Raw genomic sequence first — 14,223 nt, forward strand, 5'->3', positions numbered from 1 at the left:
GCACACAAGAAAAGGGAGAAAAAAAAATTAAAGACAAAAGAAGCTCCAAAGACGTAGGCTACGCCGCGCCGTCACCACCGCCACAGTCGCCGCCGCCGCTGCTGCTGCTACTACTGGTGGTGTTGGGTGCACCACATGTCCGAGCAGGAGAGGACGACCCTCCTTTCTCCTCTGTTTTCTGAGGAGAGAAATATGTTGCCGGTCTCGCTCTCTCTCTCTCTCTCTCTCCTCTTTCTTTCTCCCTCTCTCCTCTCTCTCTCTTTCTCTCTCACCCTCTCTCTCTCTCTCTCCTCTCTCCCTCTCTCTCTCTCTTCGCTTCCTCTTTTCTCAGCAGCACCGCATTTTACTACGCTTCTGTTGCTGCTGCTTGCTGTCGCTGTAGTCCACCCCAACTCACAATCCTATCATGTTATTGCTGCATCTATTATTCACATACTGAAATCAGTAGCTGTGAGTATACGCCTATAGGCTTCTTTTTCACATGTGATGTCATAACATTTTGTGAACAATGTAGTTCCTATTCTGGGTGGATTTTCCTTGAATAGCTTTAAAGGCTTCCAGACAATTATGAGTCCTATGGGATATAAGCGATATTAAACCCTAGGCTTCAAAAAATATTTTCATTATCAATTGATCTTCAAATGAAGCTATTTTCTTGATTAATTGAAATGTTAGAAAATAATGGCCATCACAATGTCCCAGAGTTAAGGTCTTTAAATTTCTCATTTTATCCATGTATCAAAAACGATATTACATTTACAGTGATATAATACAGAGACAAGCAGAAACGACTGACTGGTACCAGCAAATATTAGAAGTTTTAGCTTTAAAAGTTTCTCAAATTATTTATCGGATATCAAAATAGCTGCCCAATTAACTACTATAAATGCAAGACAGATGCAGTATAAACGGTGATAATGGTTTAAAGTGTGCTAAAAATATCAGTCATCCACTAGAACAGAGGTCTTCAACAGGGGGTCCGCGAACCCTAGGGGGTCCGCGGAGGTATTGCAGGCGGTCCACAACATTTTTGGTTGATTAGACAATTTTAATTTTAATTTCCCCAAACATGAATCTGTCCATTATTTTAATAGTTCAGTATTGTATGCAAGATAACAGATATGTTTATGCATGGCAGTGGCACTAATAGGCCATCACAAATTTTCATTTCCACATTTATGTTTAAAATGAAAACGTCAATTTTAATAGCTTGTATGCATGATTATCATGCAATTGACAGACAATGTTGATATTGGCATTGGTATCAGTTGACAAGGTATGTTTATAAATGGCAGTGGCACGGCCACCCTACTCACTGAACCATGCACATGTTTAAAATATATATGAACCTGTGTATTATTTGAATAGCTTAGTATTGAATGCACAATAAAGAGGTATGTTTATACATTGCACTAGACCCAGTTTAATATAAAACACAATTTTCAGTTTGGGGGTCCTTGGCCTGAAAAACGTTGAAGACCCCATGCATTAGAATAACAGAAGTCCTCAGGGAGAAGTGTAAAGAAATACAATAAATCTATAGTTATTTATATGACCTGTTTTCTTTATAAATAAGGAGCATTTGGTAAAAATGGTGAGTCTGGGCCCATAAAAGAGCTAATTTCTTATTTGGGTCCTTTGCTGAAGAGGAACAAGTACTCCTGGCCTTGTCATAATAAAAGATCAAATGAGAGGAGTTGAGTAGTCAGCATTGCATGTCAACAGCACCATGCTTTGTAAGAAAAATGAAACTCTCTCAGCATCAAGGGGAATTTGTTCTCAGTACTCGACTAATAGCTGCTGAATATTAATATATTAGGCTCTTTTTAATATAATTAAAAGCCAAAAGATTTGTGATTTTAGCTCAAAATTAGTCTTTCATGCCCCAATATTTTTGTGCAATGACCCTGGATCCATGAAGGACAGAACATTGACCACTGATGGCATGCTTCCTTCCTTGGCCTTGTCCCCTGGCAACGGAAACCCTGTATGTTTCTGAAAAGAGGACATGAGCCTGGGAAACTCTTTTAGGAGAGCAGACTGGAGCTCAAAGCACAGCAGGAACGGAATGTCCAAAAGGGAGGAAAGATACCCCCACCATCACCGGACACGCAGTGCTGCTGCTCGCATTGTTGCCATGGAGCTTCCTGTCCTAACTGTGCCAACCAATGCTTACCCCTTGATGTCCTTGTATGTGTGTAACTGTTTAGGATACAGCAAGCAGGTGTAGCAAGGACGTCACAATTTCTGCCACGATCAAAGGTTTACACACAAAGGCAAGTCCAAACCCAATAAAAAACCTAAATAGAGCTGAAACAATTAATTGTTTGGCGCATGGATGGAAAAATAACAATTTGGTTATTTGTTAAATCATTTCAGATCTTTTATCAAGCAAAATTGCCAAATAATCCCTAAACAGCTTCTAAAATGTGAAGAGTTGCTGCTTATCTTTGTCGTATATCATAGTAAACTGAATATCTTTGGCTTTTAGACTGTTCGTCAGACAAAACAAGCAATGTGAATATGTTACCATGGATTCTGGGAAATTATAATGAGCATATTTTACTGTTTTTCATACATTTTATTGAAAAAATATATAAATTAAATGAAAAAATAATCAGCAGAAATCATGAATAATGCAGCCCTAACAGAAAATATTTAAAAACATTCCAACTTGTGTGTGGGGCTCGTAACAATAAGTAAATGCCCACAACAAAGCTGGTACAGCGCTGCATTAGTGACCTGTAGTGATATCAGTGGCGCTGTAAGATAGTTTTCAATGACCTGTCACAAATCTGCTTCTCATGCTGCTTGTATTTTGAGTAACGATTCCAGTTGAGGAATTCATTTACATACCTCTTATAAGAATTCTTTAAAAGCCTTCAGATGGCAGTGACTTTTCAGCTGTTTTACAACATTGCTGTGATACTGACTGTGGCCTCGTATCTCCTCATTGGTTTTTACTATCACTCTCAAGGATACATCGAGGATTAATGATTATCCCCTTCACAGTTAAAGTAGAATCCAGGAATCTGCTGGATCAGCTGTAAGACTCGATTGACAAGACAGGCGATGGACTTGAATCAGACGTTCAGCCACTTGTTAGCAACTGCCTTTTTTCCAGAAACTTAAAAGCTTAAAAATTGATGAGAGGGGCATCTACCGATGAATATATCTTAGAACAAAACGTTGAAATCTCTTAAGTTTGTGTTAACCAAAAATCTTATTTCATACATCTAAGCAAAAACCCATTAAAAAAACCCATTGACTTCGAGATGAGGGAAATGGAGGTGCAAATATGCTAACTCGTGTATGTGATATTATGAATCCCACATGCTCTTCACAATTACACTTGACCTTAACCTAAAAATACATTTAAAAAATGATGACATTCCGTCTGATTTGTCATTTGTTAGTAGGTGAATAGGGGGACTAAATGAGCGATGATCAGAGCATGAAACCACACCAAGCTGCGTTAAGCTGCTCACGTGACATGGTGATGTGACGTGATGAGAGAGGAGCTGTCCTCGCAATATAGAGCCACCCCTAAATGATGAAGATGGTGATTCAGATAATACTGATAATCAAGATACAAGAGATATCGATCATGTCCAAATGCCCCTAATACCGAGAAGACTTTGTTTAAAAAATCCTCTTTAAATCGATTTGCGCACAAGGTGCTGGTGCCTGAAATGTCGTTAGCCTACCGTCATCAGCTGACAGAAAAATCCATCTGATATCAAAGCGGCAAAACCATCAACGTTAAATCAATCCAGTCATTTATTAAAAGGATAAAGCGACAGCAAGCACAGCCATGACTCTCATACAGAAAAAAATGACTCATTACACGTAGCCTCTGTGAAAAAATTGACACCTGCTGAACCAAAAATAACCCAATGATGTCATTTATGATGCTCGTGTGCGCCACAAAGAGGCCCTGAGTTTGTGATTTTAGATAAGTATGTCCCCCTGAAGTGAGAACAAACTGAATAACCTATTAACAGAACAAGTGCAAGTTGGTGCTAAAACCTCTGTCCACCGAGCGGAGGGGGGCAAGGGGGGGTGTAGTGGTGTGGATTTCCAGAGGCAGCCTGATATTATGTAACATCCACACAGAGCATGATGCTCTCTCCTCTTTTTTTTTTGCCTGGTTAGAGATGTAGGCCACGAGACACGTCTCTTCAATCACATCAAATCAACAGAAACAGATGACATTACCTTTCAGAGAGCTTTCTTTCATTTCAATCTTTCCCGGGATCACCGTCTTGTGCCGTGGTGGAGATGCGCTTTGAAACCGGGCTCCTGCTCTCAGGCACCGACCTTTGATTTGTCATTCGCTGCCAGTCAAAGGTCAACGCGTAAAACGTCCTGTGAGACCCACTATCCTGCAAGGATTACCCAGTTAACCAGTTATTGACAGAGGCAGCACCAGCTAGGTTACGGCACCATCATCACATTTTGGCATAAAAGCATCAAACAGAGTCCGGCGATGGCGATTGGTAGATCTGTAAATAATGTGGATGAGCGTAAAACGCGGAAGTGAACGGCTGTTCATGAATCTGTACGGTAGAAACTGCGCCGCTCAGCGAGCTTTGCTTGAGCTGCCAATGTGGCGATACAGCCTGGCAAAACCTGGGATGGATCCCAGAAAACTGGCTGACTGCTTTGACTAGTACGAATCCTACTCAAATAAAAATGAACTGCGGCAATCTAGAAAATAATACCGGTGATGAGCACCAATAATGAAATAATTGTCGTGGAGATTATATAAATGAAATAATTGTCGTGGAGATTATATAAATGAAATATTGTTTTATCAGGTCACAAAACGACTGAGCACCATTGTCAAACAGCAGAGGTCGACATAACACAATGATCATAAGGCGATAAAAAAAAACTGCAACACCAACTGTGCTGCATTTCAGGGTTTGGACACACGACGTGATTATCTAAATCTGCATCATGGTCAATGCATGCACAGACTAAAGCGCTGCACCCTCTGTCTAAAGTGAAATGAGACTGTAATGCGTGACAGTGGAGCACAAGTTGCGCCCAAGCTCTAATGCACATGGGGATTATTTACAGGTCTGAGGATTAGGCACCACAGTAGGAGATATAGACAGTATTCCTATGTACTCGCATGTATGTGTGTCTGTGTTTCAGTAGCCTATGCGTGTTTTACATATTTCACCATAGGTTTTGTGTTAAGTGCAAGTTAGCACACCCTCCTCCTGCTGCTTCCTGTTTTTCTCACATGATATAAAAGATCAAGGAGCAAAGAGGGGAGGAGCAAAGCCTGTATTTGTATGTGTTGTGGAAAGAAAAAAGAAAGAAAGAAGTCTCTCATGACCATACATTTTAATGACTATTCAGATATTAAAGCTGTAAAAGTACCCTTAGTTTAAACTTGACATCTGAAATACAAAGAGCTTTATAATGCCCGACGTTCATATCATACACTGCCCTCTTGCTTACAGTATGTTCAGACTGAGAAATAGACCTTAAACGCATGAAGAAAGCTGTCTTCACCCAACTAAAGAATGAATTAGCTGGTATTCACCCACAAAATAAGATAATGACATACAAGTGCAAGGTAAGTACATGCAAAGACATAAAAGGCAGTCTTGAGAAAATAGTTTTATTATTCTGAGAATGTAACATGTTGGATTGAAAATAAGGAAGACAAATCCCACAATACTGGTGCGACACAACAGCAGGGGGGTGTGGTCCGATACAACATAACACTTTTACTCCACACCCTTTCATTCCACAACACAGACACTGCATATTAATCTCCCCAACATGAAACCAAAGTTGAATTCAGATGCTTTGGGAATGACTCCTCCACCTACAGACTCGTCCCATCCACACTAATCCACAGACTTCTAATCCTCTTGTTATTTAGGCAAAAATATTGCATCTTTATTTGTATCTTTAGTCTGCCATCTAACAGGTCTTTAATCTGTACAACATACAACAACCATTATTTTTAGACCATAAGGAAAACAAAAACACTGACACAAGGCGAGTTTGACCTCATGAAAGGTCAAGGTTTTGCATGTGTATGTTACAACCCTTTGAGAATACCTCTTAAAATGCATTTCTACATTCAATCAGAAAAATAAGACCTTCACATACTGCATATGATTCATGCTTCTGAATCATAAAATTGACCTATGACTACAACTTTACTCAGCATTATCTTGAAGTTGAACAAACATTTGTGAACAATAGTGACATTTTGATGATTGTAATCTCTAGGCAACGACATAGATATAAAAGATATGTAATTGCATTGAAGGCACTCTATATTCTGTGCATTGGTCTTCATCCCAGCCAGATTTACTGCGAGGGCTTTTAAAATCGTGTGCAAGTCCAGCGCCTGCCTCGTAGATTGTCCTGCACGTTATTAGTTGAAGATTGCGTAATATTCTTTAGCATTTCAGTACAAAAGTAAAGAATAGCTGTTTATACAGTGCACAATGTTTGCAGGATTGTTGCATTTGGAACAGCAGACTTGTAGGCATTATATACAGCATATTAAACAAGACTCAAGCCTGCACAACTTTCTAGCAAAAATTTGACCCAAATAATGTCTGTCCGGGATCCATTCTGACTTTTCAGCCGACACAATGCAAAGGTCGGTGGTGAATCTGTAAGTAAAGGCTGTGATGATGAACAACTCCTCAGTTAATTGCATATTGGGTAATTTCACCCCAAAACTATAAAGAATATAACCATAGAGGCAACATGATAGTTTACTTGATTATGAAAGTGTGATTTAAAGTGTAATTAATCATATTTGACAGACTGTCTAATGTTTCATGTGTTTATAATAATATACCTGAGTTTGGTATCACACATTCAATGTGGGAGTGAGACACTAAATATTTAGGTTTTTGGTTTAATATTCTACCTTACCCCTGTACCATCCTTCCTTCTCTAAATACTTTTTCTTTTTCTTTTAGACTGTAGTTTTACCACAGCTTCCCTGAATGAGCTATTATTTAAATTCTGTGTTGGATTTGGAACGATTGCAGATAAAAAGACAAACGTGTTGCCTGATGCAGAGTGCTTGTGTAAAATTATGATTTACAAAAATGAATAATTTGGCGATCTGAACGTTTCACTATAATAGTGCAGAAATCAACACAATCAATAAAGCTCTAGAAATATTTGCATACAACCGTTCATTTGAAAAACCACCCGGCGATTGAACCACAACCATGTTTGATGACTACAGTTTTGATCAGTCCCCTTAAACCTCACTAAGAAAGAAACTAAAAACCGAGGCACACATGTGGAAAGATCACCCTATCTACCAGAAATAAGATCTTCAATCAGAGAAGCGTCAGGGTGTCTGGGTTTGGAAGGAATTTGACGGCTGTGTGTGCATCTTGGAGCTGAGAAGGGAGTTGATATAAGGCCAAATCCGGTCCGTATCCGTACCGGAAAATGAGTGCAGGATTCCCTGTGACCTGAGCATGAAATAAGAAACAAATGAATAATTAAACATTTTGAAAGAAATCTTGATCAAATTTAAATCTCGATTGATTGCATGGCAGAATGTGGCATTGCCAGTCAGTTTCACTTCTTCCTTGTCAAAAACTGGGACCTACAGTACATTACCCACAATGCAACTCAACTGCCATTGTGTGCTATTAGCAGCTAATGTGGCATCATGCCTCTAGCCGATGAGGAGCGGCCTACAGAGGTCTGGTAAGATCACTTCCTTCTAACTCAACATCCCCAGATTCTTTTAATTTTCAAACTTGAGTTCGTCAACTCCAACTGACACTGACTTTAGTGACATCACTTGAGGCAATTAATCAGACTTTGTGCAGGACCTTCTGGAGCCACAAGAGGCTTTAAGCAATTTCTTTTCACATACGCAGCAGTACTCCCTAAGACCTGTAAATACACTATGATGTGTAAAATTGGTGGCTATTGAATTTACAGTTAAATTATTATAAACAAATTGAACTCAGACAACCATCTAACACATCCATGAAAAGGGAGTGTTCTACTGTACATTGTTTCGTTTTATTAGTTATAAAATAAAAAACTATTTATCACCATAAAAACAGCTAAGGCTTGAGAGTTGACTGCTGAATGAAAGCACCGAATTAAACTAAGAAACACATGTGATCCCTTTCATGAATTCCATGTTTTGTTATTTTTTCACATCTGGATTTGATTTTCTAAGTGCAACATTGCTCGTGACTGCACTTAGAAAAACTTGTTAGAAAAACAAAAGACCATTTATCTGCTGGATTATCTATCTAAATAAAGTTTCACTCTGATTTTCATATGTTTAAAGCAAAAAGTAACGCTACTGGCTGCCTGTAGAAAAAATATGAAGTGAAGAATGTCCCATGAAAGAAAAGTATTAAGATAAGTACTGACTTGTATAGGTCTATGACAGGCTTGGCCACATCTTTGTAGTGTCTCAGTCTGGCCATCAAGGCTTCTGGTTTGTCATCATCATGCTGAATCAGTGGCTCCCCAGTGATGTCATCCTTACCCTGATGCAACACAAGTTAAAACATGCAACAATGTAAAAAAGTCAAACTTAAGAAATCCAGTGAAATCTCATGACAATACATCAGTTAAATAAAAATGTACAGCCATTACTCTATCAATATCTTTTAGAGCTCATACATTGTAAAGATATCAACAACATTAACATTGGCCATGAAATTTGGTTAGAGATATTCGGTCACTGACTTGATCTTTCCAGCCATTGTTAAAAATGCTAAATTCGTAACTCTGAGCATACCTGTGATTGAGGGATTGCCTCTACACTGTGGTTCAGGACAGCGTTATCAGCTGTAACCAGTGGTGCACGCACACAGGGATTCACATGCACTAAAATGCAAGCGCAGTTAATTTTCTGTTTTCTGTTTAATAAAGAAAATAATGCTCTAAAACAAAGTTATTATGTGACTAATATCCTATAGTGACGCCATCCAAACAGGGCATTAAAAGCTCTAAAATAGCCTTCCAGTGAATAAGAGGCGAGCAATATCAGCGTCCTCTTTTAAAACTCTACTTAAGACTGAATTACATTTTTACTGTAATTAATTTATGTTTACCATTTATTTTAATGTATTTAAAGATCCCCTCAGACAAGATTTATTACAACACTGAGTAATACAAATTCTTAAAATTACAATCACTTCCTCATCTTAATTGAAAAGTCCATGAACATGACATTTTTTCATTTTTAAAGTTAAGACATATTAGACATGTAAATGTAGATATTTATGTTATATGTTTTACATGCTCTTGTAAGTATGTCCATAGTTTTATTAGCCCCTATGTCTGTGAAGCATCTTGTAAACTTGTTTTTGACTACTACAGATGTAACTTAAGAAATATAACAATATGAAATGGTCATTTATCTCAGTTTAACAACAGGGACTGTTTGAAGTGAAATATAAAGCAGCAAGAGTGTTGTTGTTGTTGTGCAAGCTGGCGAGGTAATGCATATGGAGACTGTCCTTCATCTGGTTCCAATCTCTCTTTTTGGAGAAGCCAGATATTCAATCCCTTCCAGTTTAAAAACACACTGATTTTAATCTTGAGAGGCAGAAACTGACCTCCAGAAAAGCAATAAAGTGCCACAAAAGAAAATTGTGCTAAATATTTTAAGCACTGTAACTCTACTGTCATTTTAAGACTTTTCAGACCTGCACTAGTGGTGGGTTGAAGCCCATGTTGTAGACTCGGCCACTGGCTGGATGGCTCAGGCGTTCACTCAGTCTCTCCCTCAGAGTCTCAAAGGGGATGTTGAGGCTGATGACCAGGTCCAGCTGGCACAGCTTGTTCATGGCTTGGGCCTGCGACAGAGTGCGGGGAAAACCTAGACAGAGAGCAGAGGGAGAAGGAGGAATGTGAGAGGCAACGTCCACCAGGAATAGTTCAGTATGAATCTTTCAATTAACTACATAAACACTATGGTTTAAATGTATTTTTTAAGTTATAATTAACATTGTGAGTCAATAACATAAAGAAGACATACTCTACATGACACACTAAACCGTTTCACATTTTCAAACAGATATCAGTAGCTGATAGCAAGTAAACATGCACTCAAGCTGTTTCCAGTTTCTCCTTTGAGATAATCAGTAGAAGTGACAGAATAACAATATCATGTACATGTGAATAAACTTACTAGAAAACAAACAAACAACGCTTTCAGTTACATGACCCGGATTAACCAACAGCAGTAATAACAAGACATTATATACAAGATATTATAGCATGGTGGGATTTGACATGGCAAGCTTACTGGAATATAGGTCCATTAGTTGTACAGGCCATTTTCTCTCGCTCTCGTTTTTGTCTTGGTATCAAAGCATTTAGGCTCGTCTTCAGTCTATTCCTTCCGTATGTGTTAGATCGGAAACTGGCAATCACTCTGTATGTCCCATTGTTTGGTCACTTACGAGCTGCTAGATCTCTCCAAACACTAGAACATCATGCTGCCCAGAAATGAGTGACGGGAAAACACCAATCAGAGGTTACAAGAGGGAAAGAGAGTATATTTTAAGAGGGTGTGTGTGTGTGTGTGTGTGTGTGTGTGACCTTGATTTGTTTGCCCTTTTCGCACGCCCCAAAAAGTGTATGTTTACTGATTATGTTTCAAGGTTTAAACGTGTGTAACACCAACTAGTCCGTTTCATCAATGTTTGGCATCTCTCTTAGCGATGTGGATAATATTTAACTTGAAAAAGCATAGCGATGTGCTGAGTTTGTCATCTCAGGATATCTCACGTGCTACTCTGTACTAATGAAAGAAAGTTTTCTGTTTTATAACATCTTACCGTAACACACTTCTGAGGCCATTTACAATCAGCACTGTTAGTTCTGTATATGCACAATGTAGATTATCATGTATCACATACACAGAAATTAACATGTCGATTGTAATAATATCACTACATGTATTATGCCTCCATAGTGACTTGATCTCCAACATAAGGAGATCAAGTCACAGGGACCAGGACGGCACAGGGAACTTGACCCTCCTGATATTAATGGTAAAAAATCATGTACCTTTGATCTTTGTTTTAAATCTGGTGCTAATCCTTAATCAATCAATCAATCGTAATGCTTCATTCAATCACACTTTCTCTTCCTATCTCTCCCACTCCTCCCGCTTCTTCTTAATCGGCTGATTATGGGCGTTGACTTTTTAGTGAACCCACTTCAGTTTACCACAATCTCCATCAGTCAATCATGTCGCTGCTGTCAAACTTTAAATCTGTTCCCCTCTCTGCTGCTGTGAGCGGGCATTTTAGGCAACATCGTTGCGGCCCTCCTCCACCCTATTATCCTCCATTCATCCATATTCCAGGTTGAGCTCATCAGAAGTCCACTCCTCATCACATCCAGATCTTCAGCATTCTCTTCATCTCATCAACAACACCACCACCACCAGTGTCGAAACGCCATGAGGGGGTTTCCTATTCTTCTTACAGCTTCACCACCCACAGAAATGATATGACGTCACGATGGTCTAATCGCCAAAGACTAGTCACATGTCTCATCTTTTAGTGCACATGACCATTAACATATTAACATGTTTGCTCACTCAGAATGAAGTTCCTCCTGATTTAACTGTCAGTTGAATAACAGTAGAGAGTCTGTACAGACCTGCTGGTACTGTATTCAGTACCTCCCACCACTAATTAGCCACAGATGTAGGATAATATAGTGTATTTTTCCACTAGCTTACTCAAAGACACACTGGATATGGCACTTTGAGGGCCATGTTTCTGAGCATGCAGAGGTGTAGAAAATGCTTGCCTGGTGACCTCAAACATGGCCATCAGTCTGGGGATTTTGGGGTGGCACCTAGAGTGGCCAATCAGATTGAAGGTGTGGCTTGCAGTTCCCACTACTGGCCATGATGCTGCACTATGAATAACACATTCCTTCATATCACTACAAATGATCCAGACAATGGATGGGGGCTGCTGTAAGATAACGTTTGGGTACCAAATCAGTAGAATATAGTACAGACCATGCACTCTGATTGTATTAAAACAAAAACACAATGTTCATACCATCCAACAGCCAGCTGTGGTCAATCAGCTGTTCCAGTCTGGGCAGCATCAGTTTGGTCATCACATGGTCAGGCACCAGCATGCTTCTTTCTACATAGCTCCTCACCAGCACACCTGCCTCTGATACATATCAGACAGATAAAGATACAGTAGTCAATGCATGTCTGTTTCCATGCTTCCAAATTTAAAAAGACAGGACAAGGCATGTTGAATTTCACACACACACACACACACATGCTTGGCAAGACTTTTTAATATAACTATCCCTCTAGAGATACTAAATGGTTAAAACTCTCACTGCCAATTCCTGCATGTAAACTAGCAGAGCTTATGACTCGTTTAAAATTACACTGAACATATGGGGTCTGCTGTGGATTTATTAAGCAAATACACATATTGAACTCACTGGTTTATAAATCCTGTAACTTGTTTCAAAAGCAAAAAGACTTAGTTACCGGATCCAGCAAGTCACAGCTTTACTGAAACGTTTCAGTAATGGTAACCACGAACACATGTTTTTACTTAAGCCTCTGCACTACACTGAACTTCAATTGAATTATCTGGAGGATTCATACATGGGCTTGGCATATGCTTAAATGAACTCCAGTTGGGCAGCTATAATGAGGAAGTTAAAAAAGATATTTGGGGAAACATGTAAAAAAAACCTTGGTAGGGACACTTTTGTACTTGATTGAAATCAGATAAAGAAAAATTACGTTTGCAGTGAAATGTCTCGTGTTTCATGGCTTGGTTTGAAATGGGAATGTTTATTGTCAAATGAACTTCTGCAAAACAACTGAAGATCAGAACATGCGCATATCACACTTTCTTCTTTTTTTTATAACTACGATATTAAGAGATGGATGTTCATATGCAGCATAGAAACTATTTACTTTTATGCAGACTGGTTCTTCCTGTTCACGGGCGGACGTATCCTACCTGTATTTGCCGTTATGCTCTCTCGTAGGTAGTGGCCGCTGGACAGATATTGCAGGCCAAAGCTTTGCGCAATCCTCTTGGATATCGTTCCTTTCCCTGATCCTGGTGGACCCATGATAGCAGCTCGGAATAACTTGGCCATTGCTTCCTCGAACACAGGCAGCAAATGTAAAACCCCTTGGATGGACAAACGTTAGTGTTTGCTAATGTTTTCCTCTTCGTGCGCGAGAGAAGGAAGTAAATTACCTCAGAATTAAACCCCTGATCAAATCCGTGCATGAGCGACCCAACCGGTCCAAAGCTCAAGGCTCCTAAATTTGTCTTGCTAATGTAAATATCAGTTTATCTCTGGGTCTGCAGTGCTTACGGCAGAGCCCACACTCTGCGCATATTAGGGCTATCCTCCTATGACTCGGATCAAGTCAAAGCTACCTTTCCTTTTTTTCTTTCAGTTCTCTTAAGGACACACTACACCCGCCTACGCCTTTACTGACAGAGACTTTTCTCTGCGAATGAATCAGTCTCCACAACGCCCTATTTTTTTTCTGCACACATCATCCAGAAAAAATGCGGATAACTGAGTCGCACGAACTTCGCGGGGTAAACTGGTTACTGTAGTTTTTATATACAAACTATGTACAATAACAACAACTGGAGTCAGTTAATTTCCACAAAGAGAGGGAAATTGTGACTCATTGCATTTTACAAGCAAATGGATGTCCCACGAAAAACATCCTTCCAGCTATTTAGTTATATTTATTTAACAAAAATGAAGAGGAGGGGGAAATAGGAGAAGGCGTGTTTGAGAATGTATCATAGTTCTAACTCATGAGTAGCCTACATAAAAAGAAAAAGAAAAAAAAGGTTGTTTCCCTTTATAATACAACATACATAGGCTACTAATAAGGGCTAATTCAGTTCACTGCAACATGTCTAAAGTTTAGTACAGTAAATGAGTGCCTTTCTGTACAGATGACCAACTCGCCGTCTGTTTGCTAGATAATAGCAATCCCACTTTATATTCATGTTAAAACTTGTTACAAACTGTAATGGAGACAAGCAGCCATTTGCCACTAATTTATTACATGCCAGAAAGGGGCGTGTGCGTGTCAGCCAATTTAATGTCACCTGATCCCATGCATATAGTGATATTAGCAAAGGAAATATATCATATAAATTATCCCCGTGCTTTTTCGAGTGATTTAACATG

The 14,223-nt window shown here is 39.2% G+C and overlaps 1 protein-coding gene across 1 annotated transcript; it reads right to left on the reverse strand.

Moving 5' to 3' along the window:
• Nucleotides 1-5,619: 5,619 nt before the first annotated feature.
• Nucleotides 5,620-13,483, reverse strand: ak4 (adenylate kinase 4). The gene is made up of 5 exons (XM_079157804.1): nucleotides 13,014-13,483; nucleotides 12,075-12,194; nucleotides 9,693-9,865; nucleotides 8,407-8,525; nucleotides 5,620-7,478 (listed from the first exon to the last, which is right to left on the reverse strand). The coding sequence occupies exons 1-5, from the start codon at nucleotides 13,153-13,155 to the stop codon at nucleotides 7,352-7,354; spliced, it is 681 nt and encodes a 226-aa protein (XP_079013930.1). The 5' UTR covers nucleotides 13,156-13,483; the 3' UTR covers nucleotides 5,620-7,351.
• Between the last annotated feature and the right edge of the window lie 740 nt (nucleotides 13,484-14,223).

Source organism: Pholis gunnellus (assembly GCF_910591455.1).
Source record: "Pholis gunnellus genome assembly, chromosome: 4".
In the NCBI taxonomy this organism is placed as follows: Eukaryota; Metazoa; Chordata; class Actinopteri; order Perciformes; family Pholidae; genus Pholis; species Pholis gunnellus.